Here is a 21,528-nt window from a genome sequence, read left to right on the forward strand (position 1 = left end):
GAAACATTAAAAACAAAGTACAAAAATGTTTATAATAAACACAATTCATAAACTTTCAACTATACTTTCCAGTGTACATATATATATATGTAAGAATCGTTGCCTCCAAAAAGCTATAGCGTTGAAAAGTAAAATTCAAAAAAATTACAAGTATGCTTTAGCTGGTAGATAAATGAACAAGCATATTAACATGATCATTAAAATAAGAAAATAAAATATAACTTTAATTAGGTTAAATAATATTTTCTTTATTTATTTTTGTCTATTATATTTCCTTCTTTTTTTAAATTCTGTTAAAAATTCAAAAAATATTAATTAATTTTTTTAATTCTATCCTTTATCTTTAATAAAATAATAGATATTTATAAAAAATAATTAAATACGATAAAAAGTGAGTTAGTCTATCATTAATATATTTTTATAAAAATAAGATTATTCAATATTTTTTATAAGTATTAAATAATTTGATACTATGTTTGGATCAAGTAATTTGATCTTATAGATATAGATTTGGATTAAATAGATTATTTAAATATTTTAAATAAAAATAGATTTGAATTTAGTTCAAATCTCATGTATTTATAATAAGTTTAAAAATTAAAAATTTAAAATAATTATTTTCAAACTCATCCCAATGTATCAACTCCACATAGTATCATAATTTCTGAATATTTTTATGAAAATCTTTTATTAACGAAATTAAAAATTTTTAAAATTATAAAATTTAAATTTTAAATTCAAATATTAGAATCTAAATCTAATTTGAATTGATTTCATTTATTTATGTCACTTTCTTATCAATATGTCTCATCCTACATGAAATTTATAATATAATTTTTCTTATTGCATCTATTAGTGACATATGTATGAAGAGTTTTTCTATTATAATTGTGTTAAGATTAAAATAATTTTTATTTTTATCAATAACAATGTTTATGAAGCATTTGATATAATTTAATGAAATATAACATAAAAATAATTTGTGAAAATTTAATAATTTTTTATATTACATTTTATTAGTCTACTAAATATATTTTTAGATGTAAAAGCAATTATCACTTATGGGTTAAAAGATAAAGTGAAAATATAGTATGAAAGGACTAAAGTGTAAAATATCAAAAAAACACACTTCGACACGCTCCACGCGCACTTTCCACCATGTTGCTACTACGCAGGCGGGCGGACGAAGCCTCTCCAACGTTTTTTCCCAGTCAAAGTCGGTGTCGTTTTGACCAAACCCCACACAGAGAAAAGAGAAAAAACCGAACCTCGCCAAGTTGTGGGTTGATTTTTATTTTCAGCCCTGGTCCAAATTGGGCCCTCTCTCGCTCTCCTTCTCTCTTCGATTGCAACGGTGGAATCTTGGCCCATTCAAACCCTAATCTGAGTTATGTGACCCCACCTCCTTAACAACCCATGCTTTGTTTTTTATATTAATATCACAATTATCGAAGAAAAAAAAAAAAAAGCTTTGTGGGTTTTGGTTTTTACGCTTCCATTGATGTTATTTCTCAACATGGGTTTTCAAATTTCTGATGAATTGTTGGGTACTTTTGTCCCAATTCTTGTCTACTGGATTTATTCCGGTTTGTATGTTGGTTTAGGATATTTTGAGAATTATAGATTGCACACTAAGCAGGATGAGGATGAGAAAAATTTGGTCTCTAAAACCACTGTTGTTAAGGGCGTTCTTCTTCAACAATCTATTCAAGCTGTTGTTGCTATCCTCTTGTTTACGGTATGCTGCTTTTTTTTTTTTTTTCATTTGTTTTGGTTTAATTTCGTGTCAGATTGATTTACGTTTGATAATTATTCTTCTTCCTTTTTTTAAAGTTTTTTAAAATTTGATTTAAAGATAAGAGACGCTGTTTTTTCTTTTTGGGAAAGTGGTGAGGGTGGCTCAAGGGATGAAATCCGACGATCATAGAGCGTTTCCAATTTTTCATTTCTGTTTTGACTTTTCTGAGTGTTTTCCATAGTTTTGTCTAATGAAATGAGAAAATAATAATAACAATAATAATAATGTTCTTTCCGTGCTTAAAATTTGACTTCCATAACACGCTTGTTCATGTAATTTCCATTCTGTAATACTATGATTTAAGAGGAACTTTTGTCTTTTGGGAAATCTGTTCAAGCATGGGAAACGTATGTAACTGGATGAGTTATGTTTTAGGCTTTAGCCTTAATTAATTACACGTCATAGCTGTTACTTAGATACTTTTCTACAAACCCATCAATAGTCAATACAAGGAGAGGCTGAATGATTATTTATGCACTTCTTGTCCGGAATCAATTATGTGTATTGCCCAATTCTGAGATCTGTTTTGTGGCTAAAATATCAGTTAAGAGGCCATGAATAACTTGTTATTTTTCCTTTCTCAAGTAGCTAGTGGGAGAGATTATTTAGTGAACCAAAGTACTAAATAATAGTGTTCCTCATACTCACATATATATGTTAGGCCTGTCACTAATTAAGGGAAATAGATTCACATTTATGTGTGTGAAGAGTACTGCCTCTAGTGTAAGTTATAATTTCTCTACACGGGAAGATGAAGTAAAATCAAATAAGACAAAAATAAATTGGCAAATGAAAGGAAATTTTGCAAGATTTAATATGTTTGTTGGTCTCTCTCTCTCTCTCTCTCTCTCTCTCTCTCTCTCTCTCTATTTGAGTGCTTTAATAAAGATCGAGTAATATGAAGGGAAATTCTTTTGAGTTCTTTATGGTATTGGTTACAGAATTTGTTCTTGATTGGGACTATGATTCAATTGTAGAATTATTACACATAGGTTTGCAAGTTTAAACTCATATTTCCATCTTGAGCAATTCTACTCAACTCAACTAACTTTTATTCCAAAAATTTGGAGTCAGCTATATGGATTCTCTTTCTCCGCTTTAAACGATTTGGGTTAAATTTTTCTGAAATGAGTAATGCTTCTAGGCCATGTTCCATGTTGAGTAATATTTTGTAAAATTTATTTAACTTTCTGAGTTGGAGTGTGTTAGTTGTCTTGCATTTTTAGACTTCTGTGTCATGTTCTTAGTTCTGTTCACATGTATGCAGCTTTATCATTTGGTGCACATTTAATCAATCAATGCATAATTATTGATATTAAGATTATATATGAATTACTAATTTATAAGGGCGTTTTGCTTTTCCTATAGGTAACTGCAAATGATTCAGAGGCTGATATAGATCAACAACCTTCCCTAATTGTTCTAGCTAGACAGTTTGTCACGGCAATGTTGGTTTTGGATACTTGGCAGTATTTCATGCATAGATACATGCATCACAACAAGTTTCTATATAGGCATATTCATTCTCAACATCATCGGCTTGTTGTCCCTTATGCATTCGGAGCACTATACAATCATCCACTGGAGGGGCTTCTTCTTGACACAATTGGTGGGGCGTTATCTTTTCTCCTCTCAGGGATGTCTCCTAGAGCCTCCATTTTCTTCTTCTCATTTGCCACCATCAAAACAGTGGATGACCATTGTGGGTTATGGCTTCCTGGGAATCTGTTCCACGTGTTCTTTCAAAATAATACTGCTTATCATGATGTCCATCATCAGCTTTATGGTAGCAAATACAACTTTTCACAGCCATTCTTTGTCATGTGGGATAGAATCCTTGGAACTTATATGCCTTACTCACTTGAGAAGAAAGAAGGAGGCGGCTTTGAAGCACGGCTTGCTAAAGAGTACAAGGACAATTAAATATTACCTGATGAAACCATTGTTCCAACAATGTACCACAACACTATTGTTTTTTCCTCTATTAATTAACTACATCGGTTTTGTGATCTGTATATATATAAATTGTTGTGCTTTATTTATCTTTGTTTATATAGTTAACACACAAAAAGATGTATCCATATAAATTTTGGCAGTGGATTATCTCTACAGTTTGTGGTTTATATTTATTGCAGTCTTATAGTGGATGGATGACGTAAGTGTAACCATTTTGATCTCAGCTTACTCAACTGGAAAAATACTTTTTTCCGTGCTGTTTGTCGAAGCCAGGGCGCGAACAGCAGAATGTACTTTTCGGCTTGGATTAGCTTGATTGTTTAAAATTTTATACATTTGCCTGTACACAGGTTCTGGGTATCAAGAGTAAGTTTGAAGTGATGCTGTACTCCCCCCCTTTTTTTTTTTTATTTTACATTACGTGAGTCCGAAGTATGTTAGGACTAGAAATTTTGGTAGGCTTGATGATTGTCCTACAACACATAGTGGAAAAAGATTCTATTGTGCATGGCCTTGAAGTTGGAGACTCCTGAATACTGTAAATGGAAGGTCTCTTATGATTTGGTTGGTTATTGGATGCTTCTGCCAGTGGGAGACATTTAAGGTTTGGGGTTCAATAGAGACTGCCAACGAAACATGCAAGCTACTGTGACTACCTACATTTCCTGTGTGCTATTAGATTGAAAATTGCAGAAATGCAGAAACTGTGTAGTCATCGATACTAGTTTTGGCCGAATAGTTGTAATGATCTTCAGTACTAGGATAGATGACTGTTTTAAGTGCTATTGTGAACAGAAGACCCATCTTCCACAATCCATCTCAACAGTTGCATTCCAACCGCTAAAATGAACTCAAAGTGCAGAATTTCAAACTGAGACATCTTAGGAAATTTTTTGGGGAGGAAGAAAAATAAAAAGTGAAAAATAAAGAATATTTTTCTTTTGTTATTTTCTTTACTTTTGTTTGAATAGAAAGAGAGGAAAATAAAGATAAGGAAAAAAAGTATGGTAAATTTATAATTTTATCCCATATATTTTTCAAAAAAAAGTTAGAAAAGAATAATATTGTAATTTTGATATATAATTTCACACTTTTATTATTTTTTCTCTAAATTAAAGAGAAAATAATAAAAAAAATAAAAATTATTTTTTTTCATTTCTATTTTTTTTTATTTTTAAATAAAAAAATACTAATCTCAATTTATTATTCTCTATTTATTTTCTTTCCTACCCTTTCCTCAAATCCCAACAGAGGGTTAGTATTTCACTGGTTTAATTATTAGAAATCAACATACCTCTGATGGACCCGGAAAATAACGGGTTGATGCTGACTTGACGGTGCTTTATTCTTCCATAACTGGCCTTTAGTTTTAATGAGCCATTATAGCTTGAAAGTTCACTTCCTTCCAAGCAAGTAAACCTAACCTGATGGCCTTAAATGCTGCCTTTTTTCAGGTGGCCCATGATAGAAAAGACACAACACCTAGGTAGGTGCCTATCTGAATAGTTTCATGGCAATTCTGGACAGTCTCTTTAATGTGTGCCACCTCTTCTTTTGCTTGTGTTCGCCACAAATGAGCTTCTTCCAGCTAGAAAGTCCGCATTATTTTGCAGAAATGTGAATGAATACCTTATATTTATTCATTTATTGTTCAACTTCCTTTGCCTTCCATTATTGCTCCCTTGTTCCCATCTTGCACATTGGCAAGCTGTACAATTATTATTACTACTATTCTGGTTAGAAAAAATGAGAATGTTTCTGAAAAGCATCTCATTAAATTTAAGATTGGTGAGTCATTCTTTCAAACAATACAGGCCACTCAGAGTTGAGACTTGCTATCAAATTTTCATACAGATGTGTATGAGCCACAATTACAAGGCAAGACTTAAGAATAAAATGTGCAGAGAAGAAGAGGGAGGCAAATCTGTCCATGATATGAATTATCTCAAATGGACCAAGCTGAATATCTTGTCTGGTTATCCATTAGTAAATACAAAGGTGAACTAATCTAATGTCATAATATTGATGAAATTGAAATGATGGAACGAAACCATGGGCCAACTCATTAATATGGTGGTTGCAGAATTGATTGGAGAAGCATACATTTTCTCACAAGCATATAAGTAGTGACTGTCACAAATTAAGTGTGTCATTTTAATTGACATTCTCGATCAAATTCGTCAACACAACTTTTATGATCCAATTCCAGTCTATTTTATCCTGAATTATGGCAGCCCTTTTCTGGGACCAGGAGCCCTTAACGGTTTATGCAATTGCTCTGAGAATTGGTTTTTCATGGGTGAAAATTGACGTATAGATATATGGAAAGCTTCAAAAGGAAAATAAAGTGTTCTTTTTTTTTTCCCCTCCACTTTTCTTTCTTTTCCTGCTGCTGGCCCTCACATAAATATCTTCTAATATGCACTATTTTTACTGAGAACATAGGTTTTTGCAATACAGTAAATAAGAAAATTGTTATGGTCCTCAGATTTATACTCACTAAAGTACAAGATAACCAAAAGATACATTTGTGCTCTTGTAAATAAGCATGTGCCTGAACTTTAAGCATTAGAAAATGAGGATCACTCTACAAACCAAAATCCATGCTTGGGAAAACCAGATTGATTTCTGAAACACGCTATCTTAAAATTACAGGCTAAAATTGAAGACACAGAATGAAACTGGAGATAGAAATGGGGAAGACAGATAATAAATGAGGGAACTTCAATGCCTAGAGGCTCTTAATGCCTTCTGCACTGCAAAATTCCCATAAACATGGAGTAACAAAAAGTATCAGTGGCTAATTAAACCCTTAATTACACAAGGCACAGAACACATAATATTGAAGCCATGAAATCTTGAGATTATTGAATGTAAGGATGGAAACTCTGGGATGGGTGTGACCAAGGGTGTAAATGGGTGCTGAAAGCTTGTTGCCTTTGTCTGGGATCGAAACCCATCAGCTTAGTCTCAGATTGAAACCTTGTCACTGGCGTGTAGGAATCTGAGACACGGCGCAGTCGAGGGTCAAAACTTGCCTTGTCATTTGTTTTGTAAGCATCTCCTGCAACTCTTACAGCCTTATGACTATTACACCCCAACAAAATGCTGGAGCGGCGCCCTGGGGTGTCTTTGCTGGTCTCAGATTTTGCATTTACAGTTGTAGGAATGGTTTTGATTGGACTTGGCAGTGTTGTAGGTGGCCTTAGCTCTTCATAATCGGACATTACAGAGAAATCAGCAGCACTGGCAGTGACCACACTCCACTCTATGCTAGCCTCGCTTGGTGCATAGCAAGTTGTTGGGGTGAGACAGCCAGAGGTGGCATTTGACCCTTGTCTTGCAAGAAATGGGGTGAATTTGCCAGTGTGACTCTCAATCTCGAATAAGTCTGAACTTGCATCACTCTCATTATCATTGTAAACTCCACCTGATGTAGCGGAATAATCGATTTCCTCCATTCTTGGAGCTGCTTCCCAAGAAAACATGGATAGCCTCCTCCCAATTCTGAAGGACTTGCTTCTCTTGTCATGTACTGGGGAGCCAAAGACCTCTAGTGATTTCCGTGGATTTACTTCTTCCTCCTGTCGAAGTTGCAATTTATTGGGAACACTTCCTGCTTCAGAATTAGAAGTTGGGAAACTAAAACAGTTTTCCTTGTTCATTCCAATTCCCCACTTCTCCAAATTCTGGCAATTGATATTCTCCTCCTTGACCCGTGATCCTGATCGTGGTTTATGATCCAGATCAAGACTAGACTTTGAGAGTTCTTCTGTAATTGTCTTCCCTTCAAGCACAGCAGCATTAGGACTTTTCTTGAAACTGATCTCACCGATGTGTTCATCATCGCCATCAATAGAATCCTTGTGAAAACAAGAGCATTTGCAGCCAAGACCAGCAAGAAAATTCTTTCCAACCTTTCTATGCACCTTGTCTTTCTTTGTTTCTGAAGTGTTTCTCTGAACGCATTGCAGCAACGCACTCTGGCTGTCCCAACTGGATTCAGAACGAACACTTGGAGTTGCAGGATGACCTTTGGGTTTTACAGGAACCATATGATCATTTAATTGCTCATCTTTCTTAGGCTGCAGATTGTACTTTCTTGGGATTATACTGGAAATTCTTGGACTGTCCTCATCTATGCATCCATTGAAGTATTTTTCAGCACCAAATATACCAATTTCTCCATCTTCTTTCTTTTTTCCCAAGTAATGATGCTCCTTTACATCCTGAGCACCAATGTTTCGATTCGATTCTGCAAGTTTCCGAACGAAGGTTTCATCCGAGTTGCTCAACAAGGAAGAGAAGGAAAAATCAAGGAGGTTTTTACTGCTGTTTTCCAAGGGCAATGCTTGTGTAAGGCTAGCGACTGATGTTAAGGTGGCCATAGCCATGAAGTCTTGCAAGTAAATTTTGCAGCACACAATACAAACGAAAAAAAGAAGAGAAAGAAGAAAGAAAATGACGGTAGAAAGTAATATATATGTATATATATATATATAGAAGCTGGAAAACTCAATACGAAGCACACAAAGCTACAAAAAGGAAAACGAAAAGGACCCAACAACACAAAACAATTTAGAACTTAAAAAAGAGCAATCAAAAGTTCTTGTACAGACAAGAAGGATTTGGATTTGAATATGAAGAAACCTTATATGAGTTGTCCACCAAACTGAAAGAAACTAAACGTGGAGGAGCAGTGGAGCAAACAAGAAATAAAATGGAAGAAAGAGCTTTAGTTTTAGAAATTTGCTTGGCTTATTGAGAAAGAGAAATCATCAGCCAGGCCTATAAGTAGGCAAGTGGAGCAGGAGATGTCGGTAGGAGTTGGGCCATATTCTTGTAACCTAACCGACACAGTTATTTTATTTTTTATTTAATTCCATAGCAGGATCTGATAATAACATTATCTTGTTTAAGATTTTGTGGATACAATAATTTCTTAAATTAATTAAAGATTTGGTTTGTTTAAGATATTGGAATTTGGAAATTAACATCCCTTGACATGAATGCTAAGGATGTAATGTTCACAAGATCAGGACCAATTTGATTGGATGATTTCAGAATCATGTCATTTCATCTTTGGGATGATGCCATGCTGGTCCATTACTAATGATAAAATAGAGATTATTACTAACTAAGAGTGATTTAATTAATTTTTTTTCCTTTTTAAAAAAATATAAAAAGTGAATAAAATTAGAATTCTCAAGTTCTATTCATTTTAAATTTTATTATTTTAATTATAAAAAGTACAAATGATTATCGTAATCTATATTAATTATTATTTAACTCATTCTACTAAATAAAATTAAAAATTTGCATAGAAAATTAATAAAAATTATTATTACTAAATATACTTTTTATATTGAAATTTGCATGTAAACAAAATATTCTTTTTGAGGCCTTTTTTTTTATTATTGTTAACAATATATTTCATTTTGAAATCTTTTAGTGTAGCAATGAAAGAAATATAATTATCATTTTAGGTCATAATCACTTAAGAATTAAATTAATTAACTCTTATCATTTGATTTTATTAATCGTTTAGTGTTTCCCTCCTAAAAACAAACTATTTTGCTAATATTAAGATTTACATTTAAGATTCTTCTACAATTAAATTTTTTTATTTTTTTGAAAAATAAATTTTATTCTTGAAAAAAAAATCTTAGGAAAAAGTTTTGAATTTTTTTTCTACGAATATAATGTTTTTTCAAAAATTACAAAAAAAAAAAAGACTCATAAGATTTTGTTTAAGTTGTGAAAGAAAAAATATTTCTTTAACCAATTTTTTCTTATCAATTTTTTATATAATTAATTATGATTAGATTCAAATTGGAAATCTTAACACTAAGATTCAAATTTGACATCTTTTAGTTTTAGAGAAACTCTAATATTATTAAATTAATGCTATTGATTTAAAATTTTTTATTAATAGATAATATTTTAAGATTTTAGGTGCATTTTAAATCCTTAACTCAATAATTAAAAAGTGGATGAAAAGATTGGTTAATTAAATCTCAAAGACTAATAAATTTTATTGTCAAATAAGTAATATGAATCCATTAATAGTTATGACGATAATTTTTTGATGATCTTTCTTCTTATCTGATACATAAAAAGATTTTCAAATAAAAAAATTAAAGTGAACTTATATAATGTTACCAAATTATTGATGGTAAAAATTTTTTGAACCAATTTATTTGAAGATTATTACATTTTTCACCTATTTATCGCTTTTGATATGCAAAAATAGATGTTAAAAATATATATTTTTGTTCCTCATATTGTAAGGAGTATTTTTTTTTTATAAGTACAAATGTATGAGTAAACCATTATTTTTCATTTTATGAGTTTTATCCCCATATGTAGTCTTATTATATGAATGTAATTTTTTATCTTGAAAAAAAAATTACAGAATTTTGTTGCCAATGACCAGGATGTAAATGCAGAAAAGAGGGGTTAATTGACCTCCTCTTTTTTTTTAATACTTCTTTACAGGTAAATTTCAACTATGGTATCTGAATTTAGAATGTTATAATAGTATGATACATAATTTTTAATTCATAACATGAAACCTCATCAACATTAATTTGAGTAGCATAAAAGCTTATCTTACTTATTATAACCAGTTTTTAAGTTACAAAACTATTGTGGCATTATTTTAAAAAAAAAAATTTCAAAAGACTAAAATATCCTTGAATAATTTTTTTTTACCACTCTTCTCTCTCCTCTCTATTTCTTCTTCACCTACCCAAATCCTCTTTGTTTCTTCAGCGGTCTCTTGCATTTTCTTTTTCTAATCTCTCTCTCAAATCTTCTCCACCTCTTTGATGAAAATTGCTGGAATAAAAAAGTGCAAGCCTACTGAAAAATCTTCAGCAATATAGTAATTAAAAAAAAATATAGCAATTTTTTATTGTCTGTCTATTTGAATTTCCAGCAAAGCTTATCATTTGCACCTAAGAAATTTTGCACTTAAAGAAAAATTTGAATTTGCCCAAAATCAAGAAAAACAAATCAATATAAAGGAAGGAACACCTAACTTGCAAGCAATTTAAAGTTGATAGAGATTTAAATTCAAGAACCAACTTTTGATGGTAATGATTTTAACAAAATTAGTTTTTGACAAATTTAGCCAAGTGCTAATGATTCACCATGTCAAGGATTGGAAGCTAAACATATTAAGAATACATCCATTCTTAATAGCAATTAAAAATGCCATTTTATACTCGAGTTTCTCGAGAACCTGCATAGAAAATTATAGTAGGTGATGGGAGTTTTGGTACCTATTAGCTTTTGTAACTTTGCACAAGAGAAAGAAATTGTTCTTTACTTGTGCATTGTACTTTTTCAAACAAACCTAGCAAGTTTAAAATTGTAGAATATCTAGCAAATCAACATAAAAGCACAAGTGCTAGATACAAGTAGGTATAAACTTACCTACATAAATATGACCTGATTTTCATCATCAAATTGTTACCAATTAGTTGCTAAAAAAGAGTCATTGTAAATAGAGTTATAAACAAAAAGAATAGTTCTTTTAGGACTTTCATCAAACATATAAAATGCAAAACCAAATGAATTGAAAAACTTGAACTTCATACATTATTCTTTAGCATTAGTATACAATTTGCCTACAAAGTTCACACTCTTCAAGCCCGACAATTTTAGGGAGAAAAAAAAAGAATATTAGATATTTTAAAAATACATTGTAAAAAGAGTGCAAATTTAATAATATTGCAAATCCAATGGTTCAAATTAGAACATCAAGTCATGTCTATAACCTTTTCAAGCATCTGCTAATGCATATCAAGTAATATTGCAACAAAAATGAACCACGAGATTTTGACCAATTTAACTTAAAATAAAAATTGTGTGAAAGAGTCGAGAGTTCAAATCGCACAATTTTAGAGGTTTGAATTTATTAGAACCTTTGTAAACCCTCTATATTCAAAAAAAGTGCAAATAAACTTCATCCCATGGGAAGGACCAAATGTCAATTCCCTATGTTTTTGTCTGGGTCGCGATTAGGGGTCGAAACTGACAAGCATCATTGGAGTTACTCGAGGTCAATCAACTGTCTAGTAGTGGTGGCATGGTTGTATGGTGGTTGTGGTGATTAACATAGAGAAAGGTAGAGGGGTTGGGTGAGAGAGACAGAGGAGAAAAGGAGAAGTGTGAGAGAGAAACGCAGAGAGAAGGTCAAGCGGTGAGACATGCTTATTTAAAGATAGAAAAATAATTTTATTTTAAAAAATAATTTTATATAGACAATATAACCTATAAAGTAGTTATAGTCAGTAAGATGGTATTTTTTATTATTCAAATTAATATTCATATAGTTTTATATTACAAATTAAAGTTTATGTACCATACTGTTATAGAGTTTTAAATTCAGGTACTATAAGTAAAATTTACCCACTTCTTTACATATATACACATTTATGTATGTTGACTTCTATTAAATTTAATTATTAATCATGTTTTTGATAAAATTTAAAATTATCTAAGATAAAAAAAAAAAAACATATTGTGTATTCAGAAGTTTATTTACTTTTTAAGTTTTACTCTGATTTTTAATTATAAATTTATCAAAATAAAATGATATAATTATATGCATGATAAATTAATAAATAATTTTTAGTTATTTATATAGATATATAGATTTGATGATATTAATAATAATATAATTTTTTATTATTTACTTTTTGCATACCGATTCTGAAAAAAAAAAAATAAAGGAAAATTTTAGATACGTTACTGCGAATGACTAGGATAATTTTAGAAAAGTCCTAACCCAACCAATGCAACTCTAGAGAAGGCACAACAGGCTACAGATCCACCACATATATCTGTACTGCAAATTGCAATTGCTTCTGGGAGTTTCTACTTTCCAGATTCTAGCCGTGAGATGCAGTTTTCTTGTCACCCACCTGCCAATGCCATTGTTGGTTTCTGTACATTATTTGCCTTTGTCCACAAAATTTTCACCTTGTTCAGGAACCAAGCCCTACCATCTAATGGGACAACACTATTATTTTATGCAAACCACTCAAACTATGAACTAAATTTCCACGCTAAATTTCCATCCTCTAGAAAAAAAAAAAAAAAAATCGTCATTTTTAGTATCAATTTTTATCAGTAGAGTTCCCCTTTAACCAATTAATGAAATGCCCATTATCACATGTAGATTGAATAGCGTCATGAATTTAGCTCGTGTTCATTAATATGGAATTTCTTATAAAAAATATTATTATTTTCCCTTCATTTATTTTATAAAAAATAATTTACATATGAAATTAAAAATATTTTTTAAAAAAAATATTTTCTATAAAAATATTTTTTATTATTTATTTATAACATTAAATTAATAATATAAAAATAAAAAAAATAACTTCTTTTTTTAAGATAATCATTTTCCTTAAAAATGACATTTTTTTTTGATAAAAAAATATTTTTGATAATCAATTTTTTTAAGTGCCTTAAATAGCAAAAAAAATACAAAAATTTTTTTTAAAAAAAATATCATTCGTTAAACAAATGGAGCCATAAATTATATTCAAATAAGTTCCTAATCACATTAAAAAATCTAATATTTAATAAATAAAACTAAATAAACAATAAATCAAACCCAGGCCTCCTCATTTTCTGTTTCTTTTTTGCACTTGGTCCTAAACCATAATGAGAAACCAAATAACCCCAAAACAGATGGACCATAAAACAATTGATGATCGGTTGTCGTAAGCCTTACAGGCATCTATCTATTCATAAATTACTACAACAAAATAACATGGCCAATTAATAATATTTAAAATATATATCATGTGCCTATGCTAAAGGCTAAAAAGCACTCTGCAATTAAAGATGATCATGATTAAATACATCATCAATTCATGTAGCTCAGGCCTCGTGTCGCCACTTTACCAGCTCAAACAGCCATGTTGCAAAGTTTCATCCTTTTCCATTTCTCCATTCACTGCGAGGATGTTGAGTTTCCAACCCAGTACTGCTTCACTGAGACTAATATCTTCTCAGGAACTAGAGGACCATCTTCATGGTCCACCATTTTAGTATCCCATCTCATTCCTCCTACTATCTTCCGCACCTGAATTAGCACATCAACTTCATCGCGGAATATAATTGCACCTTCTGGTCTCAAAATTCGATCCATCTCCAGAAGAATGTCCTCTACGTTACATCTGCATTCATTTGTTCACTTATGAGTTTACACAGGCATGAGAAATAGTACAGTATTGAACTAACACAACAATCAGATGATCTGCTAAGAATAGCAAACTATTTGGTTTAGCCATAAGCACATAACTGGAAACTGAAAAGATAAAACCGATCCAGGACTTCTTACAAAGTCCATTAATCTGGTAATCTGATGCAGCTCTATGCAGCTGTATCAGTTGGACTCCAAATGCAAATACTCTATTATACTGAATGTGATGCAAAGCCACTACAACTCCACACTGGGGATAGCCCCACATGGTACTCTTTAATCCACAAAACTGCATTGAAGTGCTGAGATTCAGATTGTTAGGAGACATTTATGAGCTCAATAAAATAAGTCAAACTTAAGGTTACTTTTCAAACTGAATTGCTTAATATTTGCTCATGAATCAGCAAATGGTTAAGGCAATAGCTAAGTATGCTGATGCCTCATGCAAATATCCTGCAAGCAATAAAGCAACTGCACCAATGAATCCAGTAATCAGAGCTGCTCATGTCCTAAAGAAACGTTAGGCCTATAATAGGCTTGAAAACGTCTAAGGAACCATGTACACCTGGTCTGATGTAGACTACAGCAAAAATTTAGCCCAAAGGTTTAATTTCATGTCAAAATGAGCTGATCGTTCACAACCCATGTTCCCTAATCTATCTCCCAAATGATACCAAATTACCATTTTTTTAATGAATTAATATGAAAGTGAGATCGATTAAAAGTTTGGAATATAGAGATATAACAAAGAATGTTAAGCATCAGATTGCATCAAGTTCATTAGCTCCTCAGGTTGTATCTTACTCTATTTATATATTTAATCAATAAACGAGGGAAAAAAAATTAACGTATGAAGCATAATTATTTAAAACAAAATAAAAACACCATATCATACTTTATTTTTAGACATAAATAACAAAATAACTGAAATGATGACAAAAATTAAGAAGTATGATTAAAAACAGATGCCCTCAGGATGCTCCCATCTTAAGTGATTTCAAAAGTTGGAGAACTTATATTGCACCAAAAGTGATTTGATTGCCTATATCACGGTCTTAATCACAATTGTCCTACTGTGTTGTAAAATGACTAGCTTTCTCAATATAGAGGCATTACATGAACTTCCGCTTATGCATAAGTGTCACTGACTATGCCAAAGAAAAATAGATCAAATTTGTACACATGCATAACTACAAACGTAAAAAATAGCACCATCCAAATGTCTACAGATGACCACTAAAATTAAAATTTGTGGCAGAAGAACACATTAAAAGGACTTGTACAATGAATAAAGAACTGGATGCAAATTAAGCAAGGAAAAATTGGCCTTGTAATCAAGCAGAGAACTAAATGCAAAACTTACTTATCCTTGTACAAACTAAAAACGCCATTGGCATGAATAAGGTCATATGTCCTTGGGTATGTGGAGAAAGCTTCACACCTGAAAGAAAAATAGATAGTGACTTTTTTAACATTAAATACAAAAGAAACAAACAAAAATAAACAGAAAAGGACTTTTGAATACATTTGGGACGCATTAGTGATTCAGAACCAAACACAGGAAAAGGTTCATCACTTCATCTTCCCATAGAAAAGTAGATTTTTGAGGGAACTATATATTTGCAGGTACTTTACAAGCAGTACAACAGGAATATGATATTAAAGAGTTGGTTAAACAACATTAAACTTCCTCATCGTGCAGCATGAAAATATTAAACATTACTGAAGAAGAAAAAGTTGATAATGACTTTGTTAACTTTAAATACTAATGAAACTGAAAAAAAAATTAGCAGAAAAGGACTTCGGCCCACATGCAGAACACATTAGTGATTCAGAGCCAAACACAGGAAAATGCCCATCTTCACATAGAAAAGTAGTTTTTGAGGGAACCATACATTAGCAGGTACTTTACATGCCATACACCAGGAATAAGATATTGAAAGAGTTTGCTAAACAACATTAAACTTTCTCATCATGCAGCAGGAAAATATTAAGCGTTATGAGTGGTGCTAAAGATGTAATGGAATTGCTAAAGCCCTGATTATAAGCTACAGTGACCAATGGAAGTAACCAAAATATTTAGAACGGCTTACCAGTCATGATATATTCCAATCAATCCTCGCTCATATATGACACCCAATGTACTTTTTTCAGCTATAGTAGGCACAACATTCATAACCCATAATTTGGGAGACTCAAGGGCAGCAGCAAATCCTCCAGATCCAGCATTCATATCCATAATGCTGCGATACCTTCCAGAGTCAATAAGCTTATTGATTTTCCTATAAGCATTTACATGCTTTTTCCATTTAGCATTGTCCTCCTGGTACGTCTCAACAGAAACTCCAGGAATAGAACCACTAGCAACTCTTGGGGGAACAGCAAAAAGCCTGTCTGGAAATGCTTTCAATTCCCCACCAGCAACTTCGTCTCGACTACTAACATCGGGATATGAAGTAATGCATCCCTCCATTTTCTTGTACCTATCAGCCACCACAAACAAAAAGAAATGAACAAATGACACTGGATACTAGGAGGGTGTTTGTCTTAGCTAACCAACTTATAAGCTCTAAAAATAAGCTAAACTATTTATTTATAACAATTTTTGATCTTATAAGTTGAGCTTATAAGCTAAAAAAAAAAAAGTTGGGATCCAACTTTTCATTAACTAGTTTGACAAAGTATTTTACTACATTATCCTCATTTAATATTATTTTTAGTCATTTTAATATTAAATGTGCTCATAAGTTATTTTTTTACTAATCACATTAATTGCTTATCGGTTACTTATAAGCACCTTAACCAAACTAGTAAATGTTTATAAACTCAAATTAGCTTATAAGCATTATAAGCTGATTTTCATAAGTTAAACCAAACACCTTCTAGATAATTTTCGATTAATGAATATTTAGCAATTATTGGAATATAAAGAATTATTGCTTTACAGCGTGCATGCAGGCTATGTAAGTGGTGTGACCAATAAATTGAAACGAAACTTTTATGGATTCATACCACACATCATTTGGGTCTGCATTTTTGCAAAAAGTAACTTTAGAATCATCTCGTCTGCCAGGACAATATTCAGCATTTACTCTCTTTTGCCATATGGCCATTTCACCCTTCTCATACTTCTTGTCCCAGCAAAGAAGTTTAGCAACCTCTTCAATCTTTCTCTGTTCCTTCCGGAGTTCCTCCCTGGGACGCTGCCATGCTTTGTAATTATTTTTCCAATTGATTGGAGGTCCAGAAAGCACCCAGTAACCACCAGGCCTAAGAACTCGGTCAACTTCCTTCAGATACATTCCATCTACAAGGACATAAAAACATCACCTAATTCAGCAGCTATCACAACTTAAAACAATAAAACACCCAAAAAAAAAATTAAAAACCAAAAAGAGGAGAAAATAACAAAAGCAATTCCTTTACACGAAGAAGCTCTCACCATTGGCTCCCCATGGAATTAAGCACCGAGAGCAGTGAGCCATGTCAAAGGCTCTAGACGGGTATGGCATTTTAATAGTACCAAGAACACCAATAACAGCAGGTACACCTCTTTCAAGAGCAAATTGAACCTGTGCTTCATGCGAGTCTCTTGGTGCAAATGACATGGCAATAACATTTCTACTCCAAAGGTATGCACCCCAACTGGCAACCTGGTTGAGATAAACAAATGCAGAAGGATTATCAACAGATTCACATCATCAAACAGAAACCACACAAGGAAAACAAAAAGAATGAGGAACATACCCCACAACCAGTGTCCAGGGCAGTTCTGACTGTCCCATTAGCAATCGGTATCACTGAAGCTAGCTGATCAATATACTTATCTGCCCCTTGTGGAAACTGTGTTCCACCACCTGGAAACCTAAATACGTTGCCCTCATATTGGACCCAATTCTGAATAGCCTTCTCAACTGTCAAGCTCTTATATGGTGCATTAGCATATGGTACATAGTCACGACTCTTGGGCCAAGGAAATGGAGTAACGTAACCCTTGGGTGCTGGAATTAAGCAATGTAGCTTCCCTTCCTCTGAAGGACAATGCCTCTCTCGATAAATCATGTTTTCCCTGGGGAAAGTCATAGCACGTTTCTGATCTTGGCAGGGCGTGTAGTCAGTGTAACGGGGATGACAAGGCTTGAACACTTTGGGTTTTGATTCAGAATCATTGATAGTCCCAATTTCACCACCATGATGGGTCTCAAAATTTAGACTTGGGATTAAATTGCAGTCTCCCGTATTTTTAGTGATCTCCATAGCAAGATTGTCTGCCTTCCCAAATCCACTCCTCTGCCATGCACCCAGTATATAGAAGAAACAACACAGCCCAACTACGATAAAAATTTGTATGGAACTCCTAGTTCTACCATCAGCTGAATTAGTTTTCAATGCCATAATAACCCTGAAACCATTACCAGATCTTTTAGGTATCAATTATGAAATTTATTATGGGTTCCTTTGGAATAAATAATTTGCAATAAAAGAATTCAAATGAATTCTTACACAATCATGCATGAATTTTATATTTTTAAAAATGATTTATTTTTTTAAGTCAAAAGAATTGAATTCTTTGGTTACAGATATGAGAATCGGCAAAAAAAAAATCAATTGAATTGAATTCTTGCAAAATTATAGTTCTCAACAAGGGATAAAAGTAAGAAACCATATCCAAGGCTAGCAAGATACACGGGGTACATACATGTATATAAAGCTAAAGCATCAGAGCAAAACCCAAAACCACTTTTTAACAAGTAATCTTTCGTTCAGCGACTCATATTATGCCATGTATAGTGCAATCACAAAAAGAGATAAACAAAGAAAAGCAAGGAACATCAAAAATTATAACTCATTTACATATGAGAAACCAAAAAATAAAAAGGCAGCTCATTCTTATACTCTTTTTATACAAGAGTTAGACAGCATAAAGTAAAATCAATGCTAAAATTTTCACTATTACGCATAGAATAAATCTATAAGCACTCCTACAGAGAAGACAATGAGATAACATTTCGTTAATTCGTTAGTTCTCAGTAAAATCTTCAGTTTAGCAGATATTAAGGAACCCAATTTTTCTTAAAATGTGAATTTTAAACAGCTAACTTAAGCTCGCAGAGGATCCAAATCTGATCTCAGAACCACAAACATAATTAAAAAAAAAAAAAAAGCCATCATTCAACACACAGTAATTCAAACTAACCAACCAAACTTTTAACGAAGTTGAAAGATCAGATAAAAAAAAAAAAAATGAAAAGCATACCAAAGTAGAACGAGAAACAGAAAGGGAAAAATAAAAATTAAGGAAAACACAAATAGATTACCAATCGCATGAAGCAGAGCGTCAAAAAGATCCAAAAGCAAAAGCAGAATAAAAGCAAATGTTCCACTTGACTTGAGTAGCTTCAATGCTGTCCTCTGCAACGAAAATAATGATAAAGCTGAAGAACTGTGACGGATACTTCCTAGCAGAGAGAGATCTCAGAGATCCAATCCGAATGAATTTTCTCAATAAATCTCTCGAAACCTTGGCTCCGATTGTCAAATTTTTTTACTAAAATTAATCTATAAATAAATAAAAGTAAAATCAAGCGTTCGAGAGCGAGTGCTTTTCTATCTTGCTGCCAGTCGCACTGCGTCGTGGTAAAGAAGTGAGGAACCATATAAAATCCATCACACGCGTCTTCTCTTCTCTGTCCCCACGCAATTTTCGTTTTCTCTTTTATTTTTCATTATTATAATAAAATAATAAATTATTATTTAAGCTTTTAAAATTATTATTATTATTTAGTCATTTATATTTGACTCCATTGTTTATTCTTATTTCTTCCGTTTGTTCTTTGTCAAATTAGCTGTTAGTGGAGTGACGAAAAATTTATTAACGGGGAAAAATTATTAATGATAGTAAAAATTAATTAATAAAATTTATAACAATAAAAATTTAAGGATAAAAATATTTATTATTAATAATAAAAATTAAAAAAAAATAGATTAATAAAAAAATAACAAAATTAAAATTTAGAATTTAACTAATGTTTTTTAAAATACTATGATTAATTCACTAATTTAACTATAATAAAAGGATTCAATAAAACTTTTATCTAATTTTTACAAAATTTTTATGAAGTAATTTTATTTTATTTTATTTTAATTAAAAATAGAAGCCATCTTAAGAATATTATTTGATTTTAATTTTTTAAAATAATTTTTATTTATATAATTTAAAAAATAATAAGAAAAATTGCATATGTGATGGGACCCCTGCTCCCATGAGTGAGATGGTTTTTATCATTGGAACGCACATGCGTCATAAGCCGAATGGAAATCCAACGACGCGGGGTCCTACTCCCCATGTCCAACGTCCGATTTGACCCGAGGGGTAAATCCAGCTAGTGGTTAAGAGTGTGGTAATTTAGTAATTTACCACTAATGTTTACCCAACGGCACATACCGGGGATTAGACGCCATTGACATTGGGTGAAATATTGCGTGCCGGTGGTTGTCTCAAAACGTATAGCTGCTCGTATTTTTTAGTTGAATTAGTAAAACCATGAATTTTATAATTGTAATGGAATTCAAGATGCCAAAGTCAGTTTTCTCAAGAAAAAAAAAATCATGACTGAATGATTAAATAGATTCATAATTAATATATATCAAGGAATTTTTAGTAATATAAAATATTTTATTTATTTTTTATATTTTTTGAGATAAATTTTTTTTCTATTTTTTACTCTTTTCTCTTTCAATATTTTTTCACCAACTACATTATTTTTTTCAACAAATAATAATAAATTATTTTTTTATTTTCAAAAAAAAAATTAAACTTATTCTCTACACTTATTTTCTTTACACACATTGAATAAAATATATATAATTATTTAAATTTTAATAATATATACTTAATATTTAAATTTTAATTTTACTTTATTAAAACTTTAAATAGTATAATCCACATGTGCTTTTTCATTTAGCCAATATTTATCATTTTGAGGTTTTTTTATTTTTTTCTTCAACTCTGTGCCAATTGACAAAAATTATATATATTGCATAAAATATATAAGATGCAACATGTCAAATTTTCTACCCTTTAATCTGGCTAATTTAGTTAAAAAAAAAAGGGCCGGTTAATATTGGGATTAATTTTAATTAAATCAAATTACTCATCTCACTTTTAATTTTAATTTATGACTTTAATTAAATTTAATTATTTGATTTTTAAATAAAAATGATTTTAAATTAAATTAAATTAATTAATTATTATTCAATTTAAAATTAATTTAAATTTGATCTATAATATGAAATTGAATTAAACAGTGATAAATAAATTAATATGTTTGTTTGGTTTGAGTAAATCTATATGAATTCAATTAAATATATGTTTTAATCAATCAATCAAATAAACTAAGCATATGATATATCACATTTATTGTATCAATTGTAAAAACTATAATTTAATTGATTCAATTTAATATATATTTGAATTAGTTGAATCAATTTGAGTATTTGACATGTCATATTGATTATATATTTTAGTCAATTAAGCTCTTAATTGAGT

At 31.3% G+C, this 21,528-nt stretch overlaps 3 protein-coding genes across 3 annotated transcripts; 1 reads left to right on the forward strand and 2 right to left on the reverse strand.

Annotated features, from left to right (window-relative positions):
- The first annotated feature begins 1,345 nt into the window (after positions 1–1,345).
- LOC110635189 (sphinganine C4-monooxygenase 1) lies at positions 1,346–3,921 on the forward strand. The gene is made up of 2 exons (XM_021784429.2): positions 1,346–1,738; positions 3,167–3,921. Exons 1-2 carry the CDS (start codon positions 1,502–1,504, stop codon positions 3,719–3,721), a joined length of 792 nt encoding a protein of 263 aa, XP_021640121.2. The 5' UTR covers positions 1,346–1,501; the 3' UTR covers positions 3,722–3,921.
- A 2,345-nt stretch (positions 3,922–6,266) lies between these two features.
- On the reverse strand, positions 6,267–8,604 carry LOC110635185 (protein PHYTOCHROME KINASE SUBSTRATE 1). Its single transcript, XM_021784426.2, has one exon. The coding sequence runs from the start codon at positions 8,146–8,148 to the stop codon at positions 6,619–6,621; it is 1,530 nt and encodes a 509-aa protein (XP_021640118.2). The 5' UTR covers positions 8,149–8,604; the 3' UTR covers positions 6,267–6,618.
- Positions 8,605–13,334: 4,730 nt separating this feature from the next.
- LOC110635184 (probable methyltransferase PMT2) lies at positions 13,335–19,650 on the reverse strand. Its single transcript, XM_021784425.2, has 7 exons — positions 19,298–19,650; positions 17,727–18,381; positions 17,422–17,632; positions 16,992–17,286; positions 16,073–16,462; positions 15,343–15,420; positions 13,335–13,953 (listed from the first exon to the last, which is right to left on the reverse strand). The coding sequence occupies exons 2-7, from the start codon at positions 18,372–18,374 to the stop codon at positions 13,728–13,730; spliced, it is 1,848 nt and encodes a 615-aa protein (XP_021640117.2). The 5' UTR covers positions 18,375–18,381; positions 19,298–19,650; the 3' UTR covers positions 13,335–13,727.
- Between the last annotated feature and the right edge of the window lie 1,878 nt (positions 19,651–21,528).

Source organism: Hevea brasiliensis, chromosome 9, assembly GCF_030052815.1.
Source record: "Hevea brasiliensis isolate MT/VB/25A 57/8 chromosome 9, ASM3005281v1, whole genome shotgun sequence".
In the NCBI taxonomy this organism is placed as follows: domain Eukaryota; kingdom Viridiplantae; phylum Streptophyta; class Magnoliopsida; order Malpighiales; family Euphorbiaceae; genus Hevea; species Hevea brasiliensis.

Bases quoted from the DNA above. Each gene is read 5' to 3' on its own strand.
- LOC110635189 (XM_021784429.2), top strand. From the start codon at position 1,502: ATGTTATTTCTCAACATGGGTTTTCAAATTTCTGATGAATTGTTGGGT. The intron at 1,739-3,166 runs GTATGCTGCTTT...CTTTTCCTATAG, and splicing joins TTGCTATCCTCTTGTTTACG to GTAACTGCAAATGATTCAGA.
- LOC110635185 (XM_021784426.2), bottom strand. From the start codon at position 8,148: ATGGCTATGGCCACCTTAACATCAGTCGCTAGCCTTACACAAGCATTG.
- LOC110635184 (XM_021784425.2), bottom strand. From the start codon at position 18,374: ATGGCATTGAAAACTAATTCAGCTGATGGTAGAACTAGGAGTTCCATA. The intron at 17,287-17,421 runs GTGAGAGCTTCT...ATGTCCTTGTAG, and splicing joins AATTCCATGGGGAGCCAATG to ATGGAATGTATCTGAAGGAA. The intron at 16,463-16,991 runs GTATGAATCCAT...GGTGGCTGATAG, and splicing joins GCAGACCCAAATGATGTGTG to GTACAAGAAAATGGAGGGAT.